Source organism: Orbicella faveolata, unplaced genomic scaffold (genome assembly GCF_042242905.1).
Source record: "Orbicella faveolata isolate gen_17 unplaced genomic scaffold, um_ofav_v1 contig_36, whole genome shotgun sequence".
NCBI lineage: Eukaryota > Metazoa > Cnidaria > Anthozoa > Scleractinia > Merulinidae > Orbicella > Orbicella faveolata.
Window position 1 is genome coordinate 17,475,936 of NW_028301565.1, and position 24,832 is coordinate 17,500,767.

The following is a 24,832-nucleotide window of genomic DNA, read 5'->3' on the forward strand; positions in this document are numbered from 1 at the left end:
TATGGACCCTTAAATCAAACACCCAGAGTTTAACTGATAGAAAAATGGATGCTCTCAGATCTGATAAATAGATTAGGCAAAAAATTCCTGTCAGCATAAATGTATATATATTATTTACAATTTCAATAAAACCAAAAGTATATATATGCATGTATATATTTAATATAATTGTAGATTCACACACATACCCATCGCAGCCCACTGTTGAACAATTTTTGACTTGATCCTTTATGACTTTACGAAAAAGAGGAAGACATCTCTCACAGATGTCAGAAATGAAAAGCTCACAGTTTCCACACACTTGCTGTAAATTTGCAAAACTGTACTGTGACATTCTCTGGACAAATTACCTGTAGTTTCATTAAAACAAGGATATCTTTAGCAGCCTCTCATTGTCATACAATGTCTTGAAATTAAGGCCAGAATAGCCATACAGGCATATTCTTTGGCAGAAAATGTTCTTTTCTTGTGAACAATTAGTTTCACTTTCATCAGGGGAGTCCAGTGAATGGCCGTCAGTGTCAGAGTTCTCAATTTCTTCAGAGGAGTCAGAACTAGAAACTTCAACATCATTATCTGAATCAGTCTGTGGACAAATCTGAGTTGTTGTGTGTATTACATCAATTGGTATTTCTGTGGTCTTTTCAGGTACAGTGTATAGGCAACTCAATTTCATCAAATGCTTCTGTGAAGCTTCAATTCTTGCATAAAGGTTGACTCCATAGTCCATCAAAGTCATCCACAACATTTCTGTCAACAGCCATCTCACTCAGGCGAGCCGAAAACTCTGAGGTGTTCTGTTCATGGTGCTGGAAACGGTCTCCAGGAAAAAGTGATGCAAGAGAGGGAGATGACATCAACTGGTCAAATCTTGTAGATTTTGGTATGGGTATAGTGGGATCATCAATATGTTTCTTGTATTTCCTTGTCCTCACGGTCACTTTAATTCATGACACAACAAAATCAAAAGAATAAAAAAGATTATGAGTCAGTGGGAAACAAATAAATAACTGACATAAATAAATGACAAATAAAAAAAACCTACATCTTGATGTATTGAAAAGACTATAGATCTCATATAATGTTAATCCTTATAAATAATTCAAAGGAAAAATGATAAGCATTGCAAATTTCTACTTGCTGCATCGTGCTGACTGGGTGTTGAAACACGTGGGCTCTCAAAATAGATTTGGTGGACTTACAACAAGCTTAAGCTTATTTTGCAGAATTTATCTCGTTTTCTCAGGTCGATCTGAAACCTTTTAGGTGAATTTCGGCTTTTGGGTTTTTAAAGAGCACACAATGCATTGCTTAGTTTGATTTATTTAGAATTATAGCTTATCATAACAGAAAATCCCTATGAAATTGGATTCCTTACCTTTGCAGTGAACTTGATTTAAGTGCCTCACGATCCTTTGATATCTTGACAACCGTCGGGAACAGATCAACTAGTTAAAGTACGTTCCAGTTTCCTCGATTTCTTCGTAAAAAAGTTTGTGTAGTTTTTTCCTTTTGAAGCAAGACCCATCTTTCAAAAGACCACCAACACAGCGTGGAAAGGGAAGTAGAGTTACTATCGAAAGCGACTGGTCTGGCAACCTTGTTGCCAGTCTCTCTCTCCTTCTTCTCCAGTTTCCATTCTCTCCTCAACTGATCAACTGAACCAATCACAGCACGCGAATTTTCACGTGACTATCCTCGTGACTGAGTGTGACAAAGATCGCGTTAGTCATTCTCTATTGGCGCCCATCTTTGAATTTAGCGTTAACGGTTGATCGCTCGTGCGTATTAGTAGATTTCACTTCCAAAATTATATCAAAATGGTTTTTTCTGCGGTCCTGTGACTAGAAGAAAACAGCGTGAGTGTCATTAATGAGAAACATGTTATTCTTGGCGAAGATTTGGAGCTAAAAGAAAGTCTTACTGTGGATGTTTCAACGGGGAAAAATTCAAAGGGCAGATTAGCTGTATACAAAATTATTTGGTGAGTAATCAAATTCAAGTAACCCTATATTATACAAAGTAACTTCTTTTATTTAGACAAAAGCTTTTGAATGAACTTTGTCATCACGAATCATACACGAGTGGGTCACTCAGTCATGGCATGAAATGAATTCTGGCTAAAGCAAGGTTGAAACAATTTAGGTTGCCCAGAGGGCATGCCTAAACAATTTGATTTGCGAATAACAAGTCGTTTCTCTCGCCACACTTGTTCAAACGAAACAAATATAGCAGTTCTCGCTGATCCCAGTCAAAGTTCTTGAAAAAAACTCCAACGAGGCAGCCACAGTCTGCATGAGTTTGATGTCTCCTGTGTGTATTCAGCCTGACTGTATGGCAATCCGTGTTGATCTTCAATTTTGTCCATCCGTATATTCTTTTGTGTTTACTCTATTATTTCAATGTTCCTTTAATGTTTTAAGTGTCTTTTTTAATATTTCTAATGTCTAAATTTGGCTAAAAACCGTGATATATATCCTCCAATTCGAGACTTGTTGATACACTTATAGAAGAAGGAAAACCTTGATTTAGTCTACTGTAAGCTCAAGATTTATGTAACATATTTATCAATAGTATACAAGCACCTTCACAGTTATCAAGTCTTCTCTTTTCACATTTCAACCAGCTTACAGTCAGGCCTTAATTAGCTGCATGTATTAAACTGTGAGCACATAAATATTTGGATCTTAGTCTTACAGTACCTCATATATATCGCAGTGTAATGTATTTTTTTAAATTTTGTTTTAGGTGTCATACAACAAAGATGAAGATGAAGAGGCTAGCTGCAGAATCAACAGAAATAACTGAACAGCAGCTAAGTTTGCCCAAACTCAGCCTTTTTTTAATTTTAAGGAATGTCTCAGTTTTGTTCTTATCATTGATTCCTTACAATCATGAAAATCCAGATATGTTCCACACAATAACAATAATTTAAGGTAAAATCTTGTGTATGGAAAATTGTTGGATTTGTAAATTAAAAAGTAAGTAAATTATCTGAAAAAGTTCTCTTTTTATCAAACATGTAAAAGTTTGACCTTCATATCTGTTTTCAGTTTTACTTTTGATTCTTGATGTAATGAAAAAGAAACAGGATGATTATTCTTATGTTTAAATTCATGAGAGCCAATGTAATAAACCATTCATTTAAAACCTGTTTGATGTGATATCAGTGACTTAATGCTAGGCATTTATCATCAAAATTTTGTCTGGCCTACAAATGATACAAAATTCCCAGTTTTTCTCAGATTTTCCCAAAAATTCCAACCTATTCTCAAAAAATCCTACAAATTCCAAGTTATTCTCAGAAATTCCTAGGAATTTTTGGGAATTTTAAGGAATTTTCAAGGTGAGTATATTTCAGTTGGAATTCCTAGGAATTCCTAGGAATTCCAAGTCAGCTCTATGTAAACTTGGAATTCCTTGGAATTCCTAGGAATTCCGAGTCCGAATTACCGTGAAAATTCACACCTTAGATTCCTAGGAATTCCTAGGAATTTTTTCCTAGGAATTCTTAGGAAATTCCTAGGAATTCCTAGGAATTCTTAAAGTCATCTCACAAGGGAAATAGCGTAGCATTCTGGCAACTAAAACATACATGTATATTTTTTTCAAAATCAGACAAAAATAAAGAGAATATTAAAAGGTTTCTTATGCTGATGTTGGCAAAAGACATTTTTTTTCAACTCCAAACTCGATTTAAGATTTCCGAGGAAAACCAATGGAAGTGAACAGATTTCATCATAATGCTGGTCAATAGGAATCTTGTGAGAAGGAGAAACTAGGTTTTCATGAGCAAACAAGTGGCTTTCGTCAAATCATATTTACTGTAATGATTATATCCTGCTGTCTTACTTCTTTAGCGGTACACCAAAATGCCTGTACATATATCAAAAAAGTAACTTCATTTTCTTTTTAGGAACTAAAAGAAATTGTCATTAGAACTCAATAGGAATATTTTTAGCTTTGCATTTAAGAGCATCCTAGAATTTAAAAATGAGAATTTTTAACGAGCACTCAAAATGTCTGTACATGTGTAAAAAATAAATAAAGTGGTAAATAAGTTTTGACTGTATTTCCTAGTAACCGAGCCTTTGGACAAACAATTAACAGTAAAAATTGGCGATAATAATTTGGAATGACCTTGTGATGACTCATTGATCATTTTCAAATTCGTAAAACTAAAAGTCAGATTCTTGTGAGTCCTTTATATACAAAGAATGCATGTGAAAGTCTTGTTGTATCTGATTAAAAACACTGCAATGTGGAATGTAGAGAGTATTAATTAAGAACTAAATAGTTTTGCTTTGATTGAGTCAGACTGAGTGTTCAGTTTAGGGTTTTTTTCTTGGATAAAGAGCATTTTATAAATTATTTCTAATTGAAACATATTTTGGTTTATTTTCTGCATGGGGTTTTGAAATTTCTTTGTCTGTTTCTGAATTCGACAATAATAATTGCAAAAATTTACTTTTTAAGGCAATTGTGCAGTACCAGAAAATATCCATACTCCCCCCCACAGAAGGGATTGGAATTTCCTGGGGGGTGGGGGGTTCTCTAAGACCAAAAACTTTAAAGAAATGTATCAAGTTTAATTGGAATTTCCAGAGGGGTGGGGGGTCTTGGAAAAAATCCCTTCCATGGGCTAGGTATGGATATTTTCTGGAACTGCACATTTTCAACAAAATGTTGGCTCTCAAAATGTCTGTACGCATGAAAATACAACAAGAATTACCAAACTGTTAATTCACAGAAACAGATTTAACCATAATTGAGTTTCAGTTAATTTTTAGTGATGATTGCATAATTCCCAGCTCTGATATGATGAATTGTATGGAAAATGTGACAAGCAAGCCACTTATTTTCAAATGAACGACACCCACACAACACACTGGTCAGTTCAATACTCTGTTTACATGGGTGCTAGTTACATGTGCATCCATGTGGTATTGGAAGACAATGTTAAATATCTTCAAATTGCAACTAGATAAATTTGAAGGTTGTTAATTGCTATTTTAGTTAGCTGCATACCCTGGGCTTTTTATCTTAACTATTAATTGAGTTATTGAGTGATTTTTTGATTGATTAAATGATTGGTTGATTAATTGATTGACTAACTGACTGACTGACTGACTGAATGACTGAACGACTGACTGACTGACTCAGGAATTTCACTTTACCTATGATTAAAAAAGAGATCTTTGAAAAAGACAGAAAATAAGTAAAGTTTCTTCCCAATTTGCACATTAACTAAAATAACAGCTGCAAAGGAGACTGCGAAACCACATGTGCACATGTAACTAGGAAATGAACAGAGAGTAATAAATTGGTATTACAAATGTTTACCTTGAGTAATCAAAGAATTTTTCATCTCAGTTGGCCCACCACAATGTGTCACCAATTTTGTTAAATTGTAATTTAGAATATTGCTTTTTCAGGAGTGAGGGAAACCGGAGTACCCGGAGAAAAACCCTCGGGGCAAGGTGAACTGTGCCATCTCTGCTGTCAGTAATATCTCATATACCTCAGTATATGTATAATTCAACTTATGAAAGTTCACCATCCAAGGCTTGCTTTCATCTGCTGTCCTTGATCCCCAGTTGTCAGTCCTCAATCCTATCCTTGCTCCTTGATGCTCATTTAGAATTTAGAAATATTGCTTTTTCAGGAGTGAGGGAAACCAGAGTACCTGGAGAAAAACCATCAGGGAAGGGTACACTGTGCCATTTCTGCTGCCGGTAATATCTGATATACCTTAATATATCTATCAATATTCAACTTACGAAAGTTCGTCATTCAAGGCTTGCTTTCATCCACTGTCCATGATCTCCAGTTGTCAGTCCTCAGTCCTATCCTTGCTCCTTGATCCTCTGTTCTGAGTCCTCAGTCCTCTGTCCTCTGTCCTGGGTCCTCTGTGTGCTGGGCCATCCTGGGTTCATGGTCCTTGATTCTGTGTTCTATGTCTCTAACAACTTGCCTGCAAATCCAATACGTAACTAGTAAGTATTTTGTACATGACTTTTGCTAAACTTGAATAAAAAACAATGTGCAAATAATTCTTTTCTCTTAAAATTTTGCTTCAGAGTCTTACGAATTTCACAACCTCCTAAAGGATCACCCAAACATTTCTACCCCACCAAAACAAACTAATTCCTTGAGCAATCAATCACTGTTTTTGGAGCAGAATGTTAGCCTTGAGCAAGGCAATGATGTTCGTTGTTGGAATAAATGATTCTAAACCAGACATTAACTCAGAAGCCAGAGGCAAGAATTTCTGATTCATTCCAAGGAATAACATTGACCCAAGAATAAATAAGCTTGAAGTGAGAAACTTAAAATCCTCTGAACTTGGGGACATCTCAATGAAATGAAGACTCTTCTCTACTCATTACTCTCCTTATTATGACAGCATAAAATTTAAATAGTTTGCATATACATTACTTGAAAAAGTTCTGACAACGTTAATTTCGGACAAAAAAATGTCCAAAAATATAACAGTCTGAAATTTTGCAAGTGCCTGAAATTTTAAGCACCCAAAATATTTACAGTACAGAATAAAGTACATACTTTCTTCTTGGACAGCACCATCACATGCATGATGAAGCAAGGACTTGAATTAGGACTTTGAATTAGGCTTGTTCTTTTTATCACCTGAAAGGAACATTTCTGTGTCTTTTATGAGAACATATATGTAATGCAGATCAATTCCACAATTTTTTAGTCTGACTCAAGTTTTGTAGATGAAAATTTCACTAAGCTATGTTCTAGCAAAGCGTTCCAAAATTAAACGTCCAAAATTATTGAAACTAATGTACCTTTAGCAATTATTAAAAAAATTAATACTTATCAAAAACATATCACTGTCAAGCCTGCAAATAATAGTCGGTCATCGGACAATTGTCCAGTAAATTTGAGGTTTTTACAGGTAACAGCTTATCCTGGTCGGATAGTCTGACTGGGCATTTCTGCTACAATGAAAACTAGTAGTAATCGTAGATTAAAGAGTTCGAGTTTTGGTAGGTTTGGTATGTTAAAAAACCAAAAATTCTAAGAACAGCATTTTACGCCTGAGCTGTAAGGTAGACGTGAAATTGGCCTCCCTACAGCAGGGGTGAAAAGAAATGAATTGATCGCAAAGCACATACACACGGGAGGGTTTGTTCCCGTTTTTACATGTATTATGTAATATTAGTTACGACCGTCAGTCAAAAACACGAATTGCAGTCAGTTGGCTGTATTTAGTCCACAGTCCACATTTTATACCTGATCCATGGGTCCGTGTTTTATACTCAGTCCGTAATGCTTAGTCCACGTTTTCTACCTAAGTCCCTAGTCCATATTTATACTGGCCGTGTAATGGTACATTTTGCTGACCCCTAGTCCATGGACTACTTGAATGGACTTACCCATGGACTACCCTAGAAAGAACATACTGAAATTTCTGGCAAACGATGCTAGAACCCGAACAAAAGATGCAATCGATCGACAAACACAATTAAGAAACACTTGCGATGTAGCAGATTTTAGATCATGGCACGGTTGTTCGGAAGGCGGTTAACGCTAACCCAGGATTTAAAGTTGACCGATGTAAAATTTTTGCTTGTATACAAATGTTTTTCACTCAGTTCACTGCTTATGTTTTGTGTATTTTCAGATTATTCAAATTCAAAACAGAAGGCCAAACAATTAAAACAGAAAATCTCACCGCAAAGTTACAAAACGCAAATCAAAATGCTCGCTTAACCTGGGTTAACTGAATCGGGCTTTGAACAACCCGGCCCAGAACCTTGGCTAAATCTATATATTATGATTATTTGTCTCGTCACGTAATATCGGAGAAGGATGGTCGCGTGGCTACCCGCCAACAAGTTCGCTCAATCGCTCTCTCGTGGCGGCTATTGAAGCCTCTTCCAGGCATTCAGTTTATTGGGTTGCAGCGCAAAAAATGGCAAATAAAAAAGGGGAGACCGTCTCCCGTTTTCCCCGCGCCGCATTCTTCATTATGTTTTATTCTCTCGCCGTTTTTTTGCACTACTCTCAGGCTGAGCAAACGCCTGGAGGAGGCTACTACTCATGGAGTGCGGGGTCACTATGGCATAACGAGACCAAATACATTGCATAGTCTGCGAAGGTGGCGGTTTCGGTAGGGTTTTGTGGCGCGGAACGAGCAGCGAAGCTGTGAAAGCCGCGAGGGGGAGAAACTGCATGCCCGGATCTTGGGGTCTTTTATTGCCGCCCCTTCCAACACCTTCTATTCATCCAGTTAGTCCAACCAATCAGACTGGGGTTCGTAAAATGAAACTTGCTTATTTAAATGCCAATTTCGAGTGAAAGTGATAACAACATATCAAAACAAATCCATCCATGGTCCATCCATGGGCTTTGTCGATGGCGGCGAAGGGCGATACACCTCTCTCTAGCTCTAGTCATCATTCTTCTCGCGGCTTCGCCACTCGTTTTCGTAGCTTTGCTGTTCCGCGCCACAAAACCCACCGAAATAGCCAGCCACGCAGGTTAAGTATTGCTCCGTGTATTAGCTAGGCCTGGAGAAGTTCCGACGTTATCATCGATATGGCGTGACATATCATGGTACTTTGGACTTATGACGCGATCCTTGTCATGCGATCGTTGGAGACATTTCAACCCAATCTCCTTTCGTTCGCCGTGGTGTTCGTGACGACTAACATCGTTTTCTCGGTGCAGCTGCTGGTACTACGATTCTGTTGGTTTCCTTGCTTTCGTTCATTATCCAGATATTGAAAAGTCCAAAATGCCTCAAGCCGTAAGGAATCCGGAAATCAAGTTCACAAAAGTAGGTCACAGCTTCACACTAGTTGGTACAGTACAATATAGGTGTAAATTTTAGCCCATCCAATTAGTCACGAGCAAGGGAGTCTTGAAGTCGAGCGTTCATTATTGAATTTGAAGCTTTTTCACGTCTGAGTTTCTTAGTTACTTCTTTCCGTAATCTCTTATACCTTTCCCTGGTAAGGTCACTGTTCACATGGGGTTCGATCTGACACACTGGTGCAAAAATTACCCCTAGCAAACTTATAACATTAATGTTTGGGACGTTGAAGTAGAAACGTGTACAATTTAACAAGGGCTGTGGCAATAGTTCGGTGATCTTCAGTATATCCCGTATGCCTAGTCAAACTACTTCTTAACAGTCACAGCAGGTTTAATTCTAGCCTGTTGATAAACTTAAGAGGCTATACTCAATAACTTTGTACATCGGACAGATCTATATCCTTTGTATTGCGTATTTTGTTGATTTTAACCTTGGAAAGAAGGCTAAAAACTTGACAAACTTTGTTCTTTAAATGTTTAATAGCTCTTTATCAATAATGAATTTGTGGACTCTGTCAGTGGAAAAACATGTCCCACCATTAATCCAGTGACCGAGGAAAAGATATGTGATGTGGCGGAGGGTGACAAGGTGGGTACTGATGTCCAGAACAATGCAATGAATGCAAGATATTCTACTTCTCATGTAAACTAGGGCTGGCAAATGGTCCTTCAAAAGTAATGGGTCTCGCAAAATGTTCGCTCAGTTTCACCGGTCTCGCAGTCTTGTTTTTGTGGCGGTTATGTCTCACTTTTTTGCAAGGCTAAGAAAGTCTCAAAGTACCGATTTGTTTTTTCGTTTATTAAATGACTTCTGGACGACTTAGAACCTGAACGTCTCGAGCTCGCATTTAAAACACTTTAAAGTCTTGGTCTCTCAAATGAGGAAGTCAAACTGTCTCGGGTTCCCAAAGAAAAATGCTAGTCTTGCCCTCTCGCAGAGTCTCGCTTTTACTATTGACCAGCCCTTAAACTTAAGAATTTAAAGCTAGCTAAGAGTACTCAGATGTTTATCTGTAAGATTGATATTGCCCTGAGCAGTGTGAGCAGCCCAGGGGGAGGGGGGGAACTCCCATAGAAACAGGACGGGGATGCTCATCCTAAATTTTGAAAAGAACCCCTACGAGGTACCAAGATAATGTTTGGTGGGTGTGGCTGGAAATTTCTTTCACCCTTAAGAGGTACCAAGTCTAAAACTATTCATTAAGTGACACTGATTTTTTTACTGTAAAAGCTCCTGCTGTGGACCATTTAAGGCTGAACACCCTAAGTGGTACCAAAACCACATTTTTAACCCCTAAAAGGTTCAAGGAGAACCCCCCTTTTTATATGGGAGTCCCCCACCCCCCTCCCCCCACTGTTTTAATATTCTTTTTGTGAGTGCGTATGCCCAGTGAAGATTTAACCTGGCAAACCTGGCACTTTGAAAGGACCAACTGATGTACCTGTATTGCTAACATTTTGTAGCAATGGCTCAGATAGAGAGCTCTGTAAAATGTGTTAAATTCTGACTAACTGATATCAGTTTTAATTTGTTTTTCTGGACCAGGCTGATGTAGACAAAGCTGTCAAGGCAGCTACTGAAGCTTTTAAACTGGGGAGTCCTTGGAGGACAATGGATGCTTCCCAGAGAGGCAACCTGCTGTACAAAGTAGCAGATCTTATTGAGAGAGATTTAGAATATCTTGCTGTGAGTTAATTAATTATGCTTTCATGGTAAATTTACAGTAACTTTGGTGTATGTGCAGGGACGAACTGCTGAGAGACTTGAAATGAAGAGGTAGCAGGATTTATAAGCCTTCTACCTTCAGAAGTTTGACTTTTTCTTCTGTCAAAATTCTCAGTGACATGGCAGTCAGCTGTTGTTAGTGCTGCTACTGGAATGCTCATTTTCTTCAATATTATTTGCAAAAGTACCATAAATTTCAGGTATATATTTTTTAGCACACAATTTTGCATTACCATGGATCCCACAACTGTAGATGTTTCCTATTTTTCTGGTGCTGATTGGAGATTAAAGTAGTGGCAAGTCAAGCACGGAAAAAGGAACACTCTGTGGAAACTGGCCATGGCTGGTGCACATCTCTGCACCTCTAAGCCCACACCCCCAAAACATGTCAAAAATTTCAATATTATTAAAGAGCTCACCAATGGCAGTTGACTGATTTCATGTCTTGATAGGCAGGGTAGACCAAGGCAAGCATTGTTAACATTAAACAAGTGTTAAAAAATATTGATCTACTCATGCAAGCTGAATCTGATGGTGTATTGCATAACAATACCAACAATTTCAAAACATTAAACTGGGTATGTCAGTATATATTGCTGCCAAGGCATAAAAGTATATTTTATTGATTAGTAAAATTTAGAGCTGGTAAATGCTGTCATCTCTCATTGCCTAGACTGCTGGCAGTCTGTTTTTCTCTCTAAATTCAGCCACGGTTATGAGGAATGACGCTTTAGTGTAAAGGGGAATGGGACGAGACATGGGCGCAGCACTCGGCCACCGCCATACTGCCTTTTTGTGTTCACGATGACTAAAACATTCGTCTAAGTGACCCTAAGAGAAAAACCCGGCTGCCAGCAGACTACTCATTGCTGCTAGCCAGTTTGGTATTTTGCAAGAGAAATGCATTACTGGCATTGAGTGATGAGAGGCGTCTGTATTCACAGGCTATGAAAATAACTCTAAATGTTATGGGCTAATATCAGCACATTTCTTTTAAAACCCAATTATTGCTAGTCCCTGGAGACATTGGACAATGGAAAGACATTTTCTGATGCTGTAGGTGATATTCGTTTATCAGCAAAATGCTTCAGATACTATGCTGGCTGGGCTGATAAGATAACAGGAAAGACCATCTCTACTGGTTAGTTGGTCAACAACTGAGAAACTGGTTGTTCACATTTGCTCTTATATATACATTCTTCATTACTGTTATATACTTTTGGACACTTTGCCCTCACAGTGCTTACTCTCCACCTGGAGGTGCAAATTAATGGTAAACCTGTTACATGGTAGCATCCCAACCACAGAGAAAGAAAACTACCAGTCACTTAATGCCATGGAAACCAGGATGATTTCTGGTGCCTATGGGACACTTTGGCCCAATGATGACAATACAATGCAGGCTATATCTACAAAATATTTAGTACATGTAAAATTGTAAGACTTACTCATGCTGTCCACTGAATTTGGAAAATAAATTGATTGAAATAAATCAGGGGACAGCCAAAATTGGCCAAGGCTATAAAGTCCAATTTGGCTGTTGAAGAAGTTTTTAAATCCTATTATTTCTAAATTTGTAAGACAATTTTATGTAGTCCTCTTACTTATTAACTATATGTTGTGTATGGAACTGTCCATATTACTTATTTGGACACTATCCTAATTAAGAATTAATAAACAAATAATCATGCATGTGCTTGTATAAAAGTTTGGGCTGGTTTTGTAATTAAATATGCAATTCAGGCTACAGCCATTAGAGTAAAGTGAAACCTTTATTAAACGAACACCGTCGGGACCTTCCCAAGTGTCTGCTTAATAAAGGTTTACAACAATTGTGCAATGTTTGTAAACAATTAACATTCAACGGTTCCTCTGTAATGTAATAAAGTTCCAGGTTGTATCTTGAGTTCAAGTTCATCACCTTTTGTTCCCAACTTTAATTGGTTTGTAATAATGCCCTTTCAATACAGAAGCGATAATACAGGTACATTTAATCGACTATTTAATCGACTGTTTCAAGGATGTAATCCAATGCCACATTGTCAATTCATCCAGTGTCCGCTTATTAGAGGTTTTTAACAACAGAAATTAGCCAAATACAATTTATTTTAGTGTCCACATCCACTTAATAGAGGTGTCTGCTGAATAGGGGTTCATTATAAAGCAAAATATAAGATGTTAATTTCCGACAAGGCTAAGTGTTGGCTTAATAGAGAGTGTCCGCTTAATTGGGGGTCTGCTTAATAGAGGTTTCACTCTATAATTATACCATGTGGCACAAAATTTTTGTGGGTTCTAATTTTTGCGGTTTTTTTCCATGATGCCCCCCCAGAAAGACATTGCCTCCAAAACAATTTTCTCAGCAAAAATTTACTCCACTGGTGAAGTTATACATACAAACACATCACAAGTAGAATCTTGTTGCAGCCATTTTATTTCAAACATCTCTTTTGTTCAGAAACAAAACAATGAAATGAGAAACAAAACATGCCTTCAGAAATAAAGAAAGGTTTACAGGAAAGGATCATCTGAGGGTACTCCATTGGGAATAGCATCTACAATTCCGCACAAGACCATGATGTAATTGTAATAGAGTGACACCTATAACTGGATTACTGTGTTTTACATCTCTGCATGTTGTTTGACTTGTCAATTGCATGCAAATTAATTTAAAAAAGCAAAAATGTTGTAATTTCAATTAAACGTGACTTCCCGAAAATTGCAAAAATTAGTACCCAGTTAGAAAAACCAGTCTTTTACCATCGCAAAAATTAGTTCCAGCAAAATACAGAAATTTGCTGATTCCAAAAATAAACTCCCACAAAAATTTTGTTCACACAGTACATGTATGATGCGCGATATTACCGGTAATGCCTGTAATTTTAACCATGCTTGAGATTTCTCCCAGCTGTGCATTCAATAAGTATCATGACTGGTAACTTTGCTCTGTTTTACTGTTTTTTGCAGATGGTCCTTTCTTTGTGTACACTAGACATGAGCCTGTGGGTGTTGTTGGAGCCATTACCCCATGGAACTTTCCTCTCCTCTTGAGCAGCTTGAAGCTTGCTCCATCCCTGGCTTGTGGCAATGTTGCCATACTTAAACCAGCTGAGCAAACTCCATTAACAGCTCTGTATCTGGGATCTCTCTTTCAAGAGGTGATGAAGATTCCATTGACTTGCTCAATATGAAAAATAGGCCTTATTCATGACAGCTACTGTGTTGGTCAACTCTTACATGTGTATGATGCAAAATTATTAGTCATGTGTTCTGCCAGGGGACAAACACACCAAAGAAGACAATTCATAGAAAACCACTTGCCCTTACTAATAATAAAGTACCAGTGTCAAAATTGCATTCAAGTAGTTGCACTTAGGTTTGTTTTGTTGTGCTCTTCTAATTGTAATAGATCATGGCAAAAAGTAACCCTTTAATTCCCAGTAGTGATCAGAATCTAATTTCTCATTACAGTACCATACATTAGCAAGCAGGCAATAACAATATTGTCTTGATCAACCACATAATTCTCAGAACTGATGCTGAAAAAAAAACTGTGTGTAGGTTATCAGTAAGAAGAATCAACATTTTGAATTTGGCACTTAAAAAGGTTTAGGATCCTTGCAATCTTTATTAAGATTCACTGTTTTAATCCTCAATTTACAAGTATAACAAGCCTCAAAAATTACTGTGTCGATCATCAAAGATCCTCAATTGAGAGATTTCCTCAAGAGAGCATAAAAATCATTATGTCATTTAATTTGTCAGGCTGGCTTTCCTCCTGGTGTACTAAACATCATCGCTGGTTACGGCCCTACAGCAGGGGCCGCCATATCTGAACACATGGAAATCAATAAAGTATCATTCACTGGATCAACTGAGGTGCATGATCTTGTAGTCCAATCTTTATAATTATTATTAAGTGACCAACCAAGCCTTTTGATTTTCTTTTTTATTATTTTTGTTTATCTTGTATTGGATATTGACTTGTACCATACTATGCCATCACTGCATATACTGTATTTGATGGAAGCAAACATCAAAATTAAGATAAGAGCAAATTTTATTACAGACAGTAGGTCTCTGCTATCTTGAACTTCCAAAGGAGGAGATAATAAGATAAATGGGATCCAACATAATGTGAACAACCCATTTAACTGCCTTTTAAGGATTTAGGGTGTACTAACCACCTTATGTTGGCTTAGGTTGAGCTTTTTTAGTTCCTTTTTACTCAGTTTTGCTGTTGTTTATGGCCATTTCACCAATTTATTCCAAACAACATTTCCTGTAATATTATTTCGGTCAGGTTTTGACATCCTAAAAGTATACATGGGTTGCTTATGACAGAGTCTTACGTCTGAGCATGTAGTATAACTGATGTATGCAGAGGGTGATGCAGCTATATAGATGCTTTCCAGGCCTATGAAGCTAGATTTTATTGACGTGATTAATGATTGACATTGATGCTTAATTTAAGGTTGGGAAGATAATCCAGGAAGCAGCAGCAAAGTCTAACTTGAAGCGTGTGACATTGGAACTTGGAGGAAAGAGCCCTCTCATAGTTTTTGCTGACACTGATATGGACCTTGCAGTAGAATTTGCCCACCGTGCCTTGTTCTTTAACCAAGGACAGTGCTGCTGTGCTGGCAGTCGCACTTTTGTACAAGATACTATTTATGACGAGTTTGTAAAAAAGAGTGCAGAAAGAGCTCAAAAGTGTACAGTTGGGGACCCTTTTGGCGAAGCCACTGAACAAGGACCACAGGTGTGGCAATAAAATTAAACAGTTCGCAAATTTACTGTTTGCAAAGACACCCATTCAGGAACGCTTAAGTTGGCCACGGGTACTTTCTAGACAAGTAGTAAACTACATTTTTACAAAGTTTGTGCCATTTTTTAGTCTTTCATCATGCCAATTTTGCTGCCCAGTTTACTTCAATCTGGTCTCATCCAAACAATCTAACCTAACCAAGGATGCAAGAGACTTCACACAGGAGGGGCATTATCTGCATGTTGAGATGTCTTATAAACAATGATAGGAGATAAAAGACTTACTAGTTGCGTATACAAATCTACAGGTAGAGCAAAATGAATTAAAACACTGAATACACTTTTAAACATAGGTTTTCAGGATAAACACATGGTGAAAATGATGATGATAACCAAAAAACTGGTTTGATTATAATCTGCAATGTCCAAATAGGAGACTGACAAACTGTTTCTGACTTTGTATCCATAGTTTCTTTTCCAGTGGTTTTTAAATCCAGTTGATGGTTTTATTTCTTTTTTAAATGAACTTTAAATCTTATGGTTTGAAACATCAAATTTGAAACTACCCTTTGTAGTGGCAAACAGGATATTTTCCCCTCCAGGAGTTGTGCTTTTATCATTTATCCAATTTGTTTCTTTTATAGATTGACGAAGAACAGTTTAATAAAATCCTTGATCTGATTGAGAGTGGGAAGAAGGAAGGAGCAAAACTGCAGTGTGGAGGTGAACGGCATGGAGACAAGGGATATTTTATCCAACCTACTGTTTTCTCAGATGTTAAGGATGACATGAGGATTGCCAAAGAAGAGGTGTCTCTCTCTTATATTTAACACTTAATGACTGGTCCTGAAGGGAACGGTGAATTTTGTTTCCTGAGAATCTCAATGTTTCCCTCAACTTCGTCTCGGGAAACAATGAGATTTGTGGGAAACAAAATTCACTGTTCCCCCTGGGACTAGTCATTAAGTGATTTGTTATATACAGCAAAACAAATTCCCACAAAAGAAAACAAATCCTCCTTCCCGCTGAGATTCCAGCGACATCAGGCCACCTTCATGTGCAACAGTGGTCAACATTTCGAGGTGAACAGTGAACTGTTTCCCTTTTAACGTCATAGTTTTTGCAATGTTGCCTGCTCATGACATTTGGTGGTAAACAGTTTTATTGTTAGATGTCATGTAACCATGAACTAGCCAATGAATGGGCATGCTGTAGTGGGAAAAATGCCAGTTATATATCAACAATAGTTCTGACCAATGTGTTTTAGATCATACAGTAAGTTGACAACAGTCATGTTTAATAATGCTGGTGTTTTTCATTGAAGATTTTTGGCCCAGTTCATCGATAAGCAGATATTCAATTCAGTGATATCAAGGAGGTCATATACATATATTTATAGCATAACTTATTTACTGACACCTAGCCATGTTCTTATCTATATCAACTATTCCATGGCTGGTAAAGTTGTGTGACGTTTTTGTTTACTAAGTTAAGCTTATTTATTTTCATTTTAGATATTTGGTCCAGTGCAGCAGATAATCAAATTCAGTGATGTAAATGAGGTCATTGAGAGGGCAAATAGGACAACTTATGGCCTGGCAGCTGCAGTATTCACCAAGGACATAGACAAGGCAACAACTATTTCTCATAGTTTGCTTGCAGGGACAGTTTGGTTAGTAACAGTAATAAAAATTAAAACTATCATGCCAAACAGCTAACGTCCCCCACCCCCAGCCACTCAGTTTTGGAAACTGAATTTTTGCAAAATGCCCATGATTTAGCCAATGGCACTTGGGAGAAAACATTCCAAAGGTTTACATAGAAGGTTTACATTCATACAACTAAAATTAGTAAACAAAAGGCAAAACAAAAGGCTCATAGGTTACTTTATCTGACGTTTGCCTTGCTAATATGGACTTTAAGTCAAACGATATGATCAAGGGATCCATGTATTCTGCTTTGGAAAAGCCACATATCGGTTAAATTTGTATCGTGGAAATCCACAAATATGGATATTATTTCCATTCCCAATTTCTTATCAACAAAACAAATGACAAAAGTATCAAACTGAAATAAAAGACCAAGAATTTTGCTTTTGTGGTGGCTTTCAAAAAAGGCGTTTTGAATGACTCTGAAAGAGCCGTTTTAAAACTTTTCATGAAGTTTTTGTACCATGAAGAAATGAGTTTTTCCTTCATAGCTTTCCAATTTTACTAGGCTGTCGATTCAGGTCATAGAGTATGCAAGGTTCCAAAATAACTACTTTATAATTATGACAGTTTCATTAGCCATGTCCATCAGATTTGTAAATGTTTTTGTTCTTACTACAATTTGAGCATGTATGTATCCAGATTTCTCCCCCACCCCCCCAAGTCCCAAGGTGCCTGTACACCTATGGGGAAGGCAGAAGAGAGAAATGTGATTTCTTACTCTTCATCCCAGTATTGCTACTGACCAATAATGTAAAACATCTCCCTTCCCACCCACCCACCTCCTTCCCCCCAAAAAGAAAGAAGACTAAATGTTCTTCATGTCACAAACAAGAAGATCTTTTAGATCTTGTAACCGCGCTTTAAAAATTTAACTGGTTTATTTACACTACAGTTGAAATGCAGTGCACATTCCAAAGCAGTTCTTGATGATTCATTGATCACTGTAGACACCACATCACTTGATCAACACAAACTGTATTACTAAAAATAAATAAACCCCATGCAGAGCAAGAACCGTGCTTGGCCTATGGCTGTGCAGTTAATAATTGGTTCATATACCATATAGCATTTGTGTGGCACTCAGTAATAAACATAGGCACGCAAGGCGTGCAAGAGTTATTTTTTTTTGTGTGAAGTGTCGGAGATAAGAGCATTCATGGAGCTGTTTACAGTAATTATTTGGTTAATTTGACAAGTTTTTTGATTGCGCTGTACAGTAAGAAAGAAACTGGGAATTTATGATGTACATGCGATGTTACATCGGTCATGGTAAGATAGCTAAATAGTAAGCCATAAAATGTTTGACTGAACAAACTACAGTAATTTGACACGTCTCCAGATTAATGTAGATACCATCTTATTTTCTAACAGGCAATTTGATTCGTTCTTTGATACAACCCGCACCGGGATTGGTGTGACACGTGCACATGCATAACTCCCTCACTCACTGATCACATGGCCCTTCCAACCCCCAAGAGGAACTTTTGCTCAAAAATACTCAAGTTAATTAAGAGACTTTTTCGCATTTTATACGAGTTGTAAGTTTACCCTTTTTACACAACACAACTTCACTGAAAATAGAAAGAAAGAGAAAAAAAACCTCTCTGACACATTAAAAGTCTGATTTAATTAAATTGTACTTTAACTTGGTGCCACGCAGTCTTCAAAGAACATTTGAATAGTTTTCATACTTCATATCGGACTGAAATGAATGTCATCAAATAAAACTATTAAACTGCTACTGCAGAGACGTAAAAACTGTCCAGAAACAAAAGCTTCTTTTTTGTTTAATATCCTGGAAACAGTAGCCGATAACTTGTCAGCTCTAATTGAACTTACTCCCATATAAAAAACGAAAGTGTTAAGTTACCATTTGTTACTAAAGATAGCAAACATCTCATGGGAAAGAGTGGTGACAATTCATCAGCTCTAATTGAATTTACTCCCTTGAGAAAAACAAGAGTGTCAAGTTACACTTTGTAGCTAAAAAATAAAAATACCTCGTTATATTTGCATGCAACAAGAACAAAACAATCATTACCCGCAATTACTATTGTAAACGGTTGAACTGTTTCAAATCTAAAATAATAGTCTCGTCTCCTCTAAAACATGTCCTAAGAACTAGAAGGGACTATTTGTGGCCTCTAATTGAATTTACTCCTTGTGAAAAACAAAAGTATCAAGTTACCTTTGTAACTAAAAATGAAAATATCCCGTTCCTTTTGCATACTACTAACTCACGAACTGTTTCAAACCTCAAGGCTCATCTCATTCATAACTAAAATCCTCAGCCTAACCCACAGAAAATGTCAAAGTAAACCCAATATATGAATACTTCCTCCTCTTTTATAGAAGAATAAATATGGCCGTTCTGAACTCTGTCAGGGTCAAATCTTCTCACATACCATTTCCCTTTACAACAAGAAATTTGATTGGCTGTTTATAGTAGGTCCAATCTGATTGGTGTGACATACATACATCTCTCACTCAATCACTCATCCCTAGACCCGTTCATAACTTACGTGCCAACTAAGAGGTTTTTTTTTTTTACAAAAAAAAAAAAAAAAGACTCAAAAATGGACAGTTTGATTTCTAAAATACTTCACGGTTCAAGAAATACCTGGCAAAAGATCTTAACTGATTACAAAATACATTAAGGGTTTTACATTGAATAGACTGGGAAGACAGATTTTGTAAACATGCATGAAATATCAATGTAACACTCTTAAATTGCGATTTACTCCAACCTGCTGATTTCCTTCAGGGTCAACTGTTATTATGGTGGAATTCCTCAGGCACCTTTTGGAGGCTTCAAAATGTCTGGCTCTGGAAGAGAATGGTAATATTTGTGAAGATGACTAATTGTTATATAAAATTATGAGACTAGTGGTAGAAAGAACAAAAATGAGACCTATCCATTACTAATTATTTTATTTACAGTCCTGAAACAATGAGGCCTGAGAAAAATTCATTCTGAAACGAGATGCAAACCATACCACAAATGTTCCACAATAGTTTCATGTAAGATATTAAAATTGACTGCATTAACCTAAGAACTCCTGTGAATATGGAGTGGATCATGATAAATTAAATGCAAATTAGAAAAAGCTCTAGTCCTCTTCACACACAGATTTCAGATTCAGATTTTATCAATTGACACTATTTACAGACATATTTCACTATCGCATACTATTACAAAAAATTCATTAATTAATAATAAGGAAAATATAATAATAATAAAACCAAAACAAAATGTGCTCAGTGACCAAAGAAGCATATGCAATTCACATATATGTATTAATAATGGATAGTTAGTGCCACTGTACATTCCAACCAAGTTTTTAATAGCACTGTGACCTTCAATTTACATTTGTACTAATAAAGGATTTAAATTGCAAATTGATACACAAACACTTATTTTTTTTTTTTTATTATCCAGGGGTGAATATGGTCTATTGCCTTACCTGGAGGTGAAAACAGTAAGTGATTATCAGTTAACTGATTGAGAAAACTATTCATTGTTAGTTGTGTCCAGTTTATTGGCAACGTTTTATGGATTTTAACACACAACAGGGAACTTGAGAAATCGCCTTTCTTGGATATACTATGTACCTGGTTGTGCACAGACTCAATAAGGTATATTACATGTACCGTACCCAAATGATATGGCTACAAACTCATCTAGGTTTCAAAAATAAAACTAAAGGTCATAATGTTATTGAATATTAAGCTTTTGTTTTCGGGGCTTAAAAGGTGTCAAAACTTTCCAGCAAAACCAAACTCCTTATACACATAACTAGAACATGACAGATGACCTTACTCAAAGAAATAATATCTCTGGAAATGTTGGCTGAATTTGGGTATGGTAAATATCTGATCATACCTTTTATGGTATGCTCTGGCAGCATAACAAGATCATTTGGTCTCACCATGGGCATTTTGGCTTCACTTCATCTTACCAAATATGAACCGTGGCTACACCAAACTCAACTGATATGCTGCTGTAATGTACCAAAAAGGTACATGACCAAAAGGGTACATGATTAGGTTTAAATAAAGTGAGAGTGGTAGTCTGAAACTGTTATGACTGGCTTCTAGTTTTAGGTGATGTGACCGTGTAACGGTTATTGCAGTTTGCTAATCAGTAGAAATGTTATGTCACCTAAACAACATACTCCATCTCACACCCCAAAGTCAATTGAAAATAATATATTGTTTTGTACAAAGTAATATTCCTAACAAACAAAAAATTGTACTGCTGACGTGTTATTGAAAAGTTCTAACTTCCCTTAAGATAATAACAGAAAATCCCGAGGTTAAAAATGCGGTTTTGGTAGCTCTTAGGGTGTTTAGCCTCAAAAGGTCTACAGCAGGAGCTTTTCTGGTACCTTTAAGGGTATTGAGCTGAAAAAATATGACAGGAGCTAATGTGTTCTGTTAGAATTGGTACCTCTTAATGGAGAAAAAAATTCAAGCCACGCCCACACAAAAGGATCTTGGCACCTCTTAGGGGTCCTTTCCAAAATTTCCGACGAGCACCCCTGTCTCTTTTAAATGGGAGTCCCCTATGGGGGGTTGAGGGAACCAACCCAACCTGGTACCTCCCAATACAGTGGATCACGCCACTGCCTTATTATAGAGATGGACTGATTATGCTACTATGTGTGTTTTCTTGTAGGTTACAACAAAAGTACCAACAAAGAATTCTTAGAGTCAAGGCATCAACTCCAGTCAATGACTACGAGTACAGCACCTCTTTCACTTAGTCTGTCGAGCAAGACTGTAAATAAACCATGAGGAAAAAATGGCCACGTGAAAATCTGGGGGCGAGAAGTGCAACCCCAGGATTTCATCCAGCCATTTTTTCTCTTGTAGTTTTCTTTTGCATCACGCACGATGGACTGCGTGAAAAAGGGACTACTTGCACATGTAGTCTACTCCAGTCACAGTGCCACAGCATTGTTGTAGACAGGGAAAAAATTGCATGTTAAAAAAAAAGAACTTTGATTAGACAACCAAAATTATTGGTTTTTAAAAAGTAAAGCAACATCAGATATTCAAATGCAACAACCAAGAGATTTAATAATTTTAGTATTGACGAAATATGTGAAATAAAATTACCACAAAAGACAATGGTTTCAGGTCTTGAATACATTGCAGTTTTTTAAAGGATAATTTCATATCATTGTGCAGGCCACACTGTCTGATTGGTATAAAATTTGCTCAGACAGGCTATAGGTACAATGTACCTTTGTACCTGTGTACCTGTGTAATGTGTTAGATTTATTTTTTGTGGATTAAAAGGTGCTGTAAAACACTAAAAAAACAAAAAACAAAAAAAACAATGTACCTGACTAACCAAAACTCTCACCAGTGACCCCAGGGACAGGACTGTGCACGACCTACATGATATAGTCAATTTAAGGTACTGTGTAGTTCTAGAAAATATCCATACCTCTCCCACAGAAGGGATTTTTCTAAGACCACCCCACCTCTGGAAATTCCAATAAAGCTTCATACATTTCTTTAAATGTTTGGAGCCTTCATTCAAGTGTGTATACCAAGAAAATACAAGTGAGAAGTGGGACATTCCATAGCATACCATGCAAAAGCATTGCATAACAATTTTATACCATGCCATACAAAATATAAAGTATGAGTGGTCCTTCTTTCGCTTAGTACGTTGTGCATGATGAAAACCGCAAAGAAAACCTTAAGGAAAATGTGGCTGTAGGAAATCCTAGAAAGGGAGACTGGCCATTTTTCCTCCAGGCTCAGTTGCAGTCCTGCTTGATGGACTGAGTGAAAGAAGGACTACTCTGGTCTATAGAAAATACAGTGGCCAAGACAATCAATGTAGCGCATAATGGAAAGGTTGGGGTGTAATACCATCCAGGACGAAAGTATACAACGGCTTTCCTGATTACCTGCACGTTCTATGGCAAGGTGTAAATGGGTTTATATTTTGTATATGTTGTAGGTCAATTTGTTCTTTAGAATGATTTCAACCTAGATAAATTTGTTTCAACCTAGGTTAAATTGTTCAAACCATTTTTTTTTTTTTTTCAATTTTTAGGCCTTCTTCAAAAGAATAACATGCACACCTCCCATCCCCCTAAGTTCCTAACCATTATACCTTCCCTGCCAGGATCCCATATCAACCCCCTAACCAAAACTCGCCTAGATCATGCAAGCAATCAAGTGTACCAAGAAAATACAAGTGACGAGTGGGATATTCCATGGTATACCAAGATGCGTGGTATCAGTAAAAGGGTTTACATGGGTATGCAGGGGTATTCATGTGTAAGATAGGTATTATTATGGGAATATCTGGCTGACCTGATATGCCGGGCAGAAAAACAAACTCAAAATCTACATGCCCAGTGGGCCAGTCTCAGTTTTCACTTGCCCCCACTAAAATATTACTTGACAATGTGGCAGGCGGTATGGCAATCAGAGGACAAATGCAAACAAAGTACACTTGGATTCTTAACTAATCCATGCTTTCAACTCAATGGTTAACTAATCTTGTAGTCTTACCGGTAAGTTTTGAAATAGCTTCTGACTAGAAATTATCATTTATCAAGCTGACATTTTCATTCAGACTCACAAGACTACTGAGGCTAATAATTATTACTTCACTTGCCCACCAGGCCACTGAACTTCTATTTTCACTTGGCCAAGAGCAAAATTTACTTGCCCCAGGCAATCAGACTTGGGTTTTTTCCTGCCCTGATATTATGGTAGCCAAACATCACTTGTTGTAGGAACACTGTCACATAGAAGGAATCCTGTATGCATCAGAGAATGCCTGTGTACATGTACTTAAGCCCTGGCCAAATGGACTTGCAGGTGGACGCAATTTGAAAAGTTGGTTCTCTTCTTGCGAGTCCGTTTGACCAGCCCTTGCATGCATTTATGTTGACTTCCACTCACTTTGGTCTAGATCAAATTTGCAAGCAAGTTTTTCACCGTTTGGTCACCCAACCCAAGTCAACACAAGTTGAGTGATGTACATTCATTGTTATAGCAACCTATTAGCCAATGAAATACAGGATATATATGTAGCCTTGAAATTATTTTTTTTGTGACCTGTGTGTACCAAGTTAGATCGTGGTGACTTGGATCTACCCCGCTGTTGTTTGCACTGATTCTGTCCTTTGGATCAGCTCTATGGCGATTTGGATGTACTTTGTTGACGCGACTTTTGTGGTTGTTGCTTTGACCAACTATGCCTGCTTGGACTGTCTGAGGAAGAGACCTACCTTTGATAATTGCCGCCAGCTGGTTCAGAGCCTTGTGTGCGGTGAATCTCCTGGCAATAACTTCCCAGATTGATTGTTTGGTTGGGACGACGGCCTTGTTCATCTCCATACTTTCTCACTTTCCATTGCTCTCTTTACAAGTAATCTCCGCTTGTAATGTTTGGAAGCTCACGTGATGGCACTGTCCAAGGATAATTTTACCACAAACGTGGCTGCTGGTTGGTCAAGATTATCCACCTGTGGTCAGAAGTGATTTCCTTCACTTTAGCAAGGTGGGATTTCCACTGAGGGATGGCACCATTGAAGTCCTCTTCTCGCTCTTAAAACGCCTCTCGGTGGGCTTCCACATCAATGCGGAGACTGTCAGTAGCAGTGTCCAGAAGTTTGAGTTCTGCATCACAAATGATGTCATCAAACTTCGCTTGAAGAGCTTCAGCACCTTGGCCCTTGGCTTTAATGCATTGAATCTGAAGGCCTGAAGGTATCATGCTGTCAGCTGCATGCTTTTCAAGAAG

General features: G+C 37.4%; 1 protein-coding gene and 1 long non-coding RNA gene across 2 annotated transcripts; both read left to right on the forward strand.

Moving 5' to 3' along the window:
- The first annotated feature begins 246 nt into the window (after positions 1-246).
- LOC149102481 (uncharacterized) lies at positions 247-3,154 on the forward strand. The gene is made up of 2 exons (XR_016202594.1): positions 247-1,984; positions 2,749-3,154. It is a non-coding gene; the product is annotated as an uncharacterized LOC149102481 (long non-coding RNA).
- Positions 3,155-8,630: 5,476 nt separating this feature from the next.
- On the forward strand, positions 8,631-22,185 carry LOC110052894 (aldehyde dehydrogenase 1A1-like). Its single transcript, XM_089275511.1, has 12 exons — positions 8,631-8,809; positions 9,332-9,436; positions 10,394-10,534; positions 11,588-11,714; positions 13,541-13,731; positions 14,339-14,452; positions 15,048-15,335; positions 15,985-16,149; positions 16,855-17,012; positions 19,817-19,891; positions 20,492-20,531; positions 21,731-22,185. Exons 1-12 carry the CDS (start codon positions 8,768-8,770, stop codon positions 21,761-21,763), a joined length of 1,479 nt encoding a protein of 492 aa, XP_089131637.1. The 5' UTR covers positions 8,631-8,767; the 3' UTR covers positions 21,764-22,185.
- Positions 22,186-24,832: the final 2,647 nt, after the last annotated feature.

Coding starts and splice junctions, on each gene's coding strand:
- LOC110052894 (XM_089275511.1), top strand. CDS start 8,768: ATGCCTCAAGCCGTAAGGAATCCGGAAATCAAGTTCACAAAA. Junction 9,437..10,393: donor ATGTGGCGGAGGGTGACAAG/GTGGGTACTGAT, acceptor TTTCTGGACCAG/GCTGATGTAGACAAAGCTGT. Junction 17,013..19,816: donor TTGCTTGCAGGGACAGTTTG/GTTAGTAACAGT, acceptor GATTTCCTTCAG/GGTCAACTGTTATTATGGTG.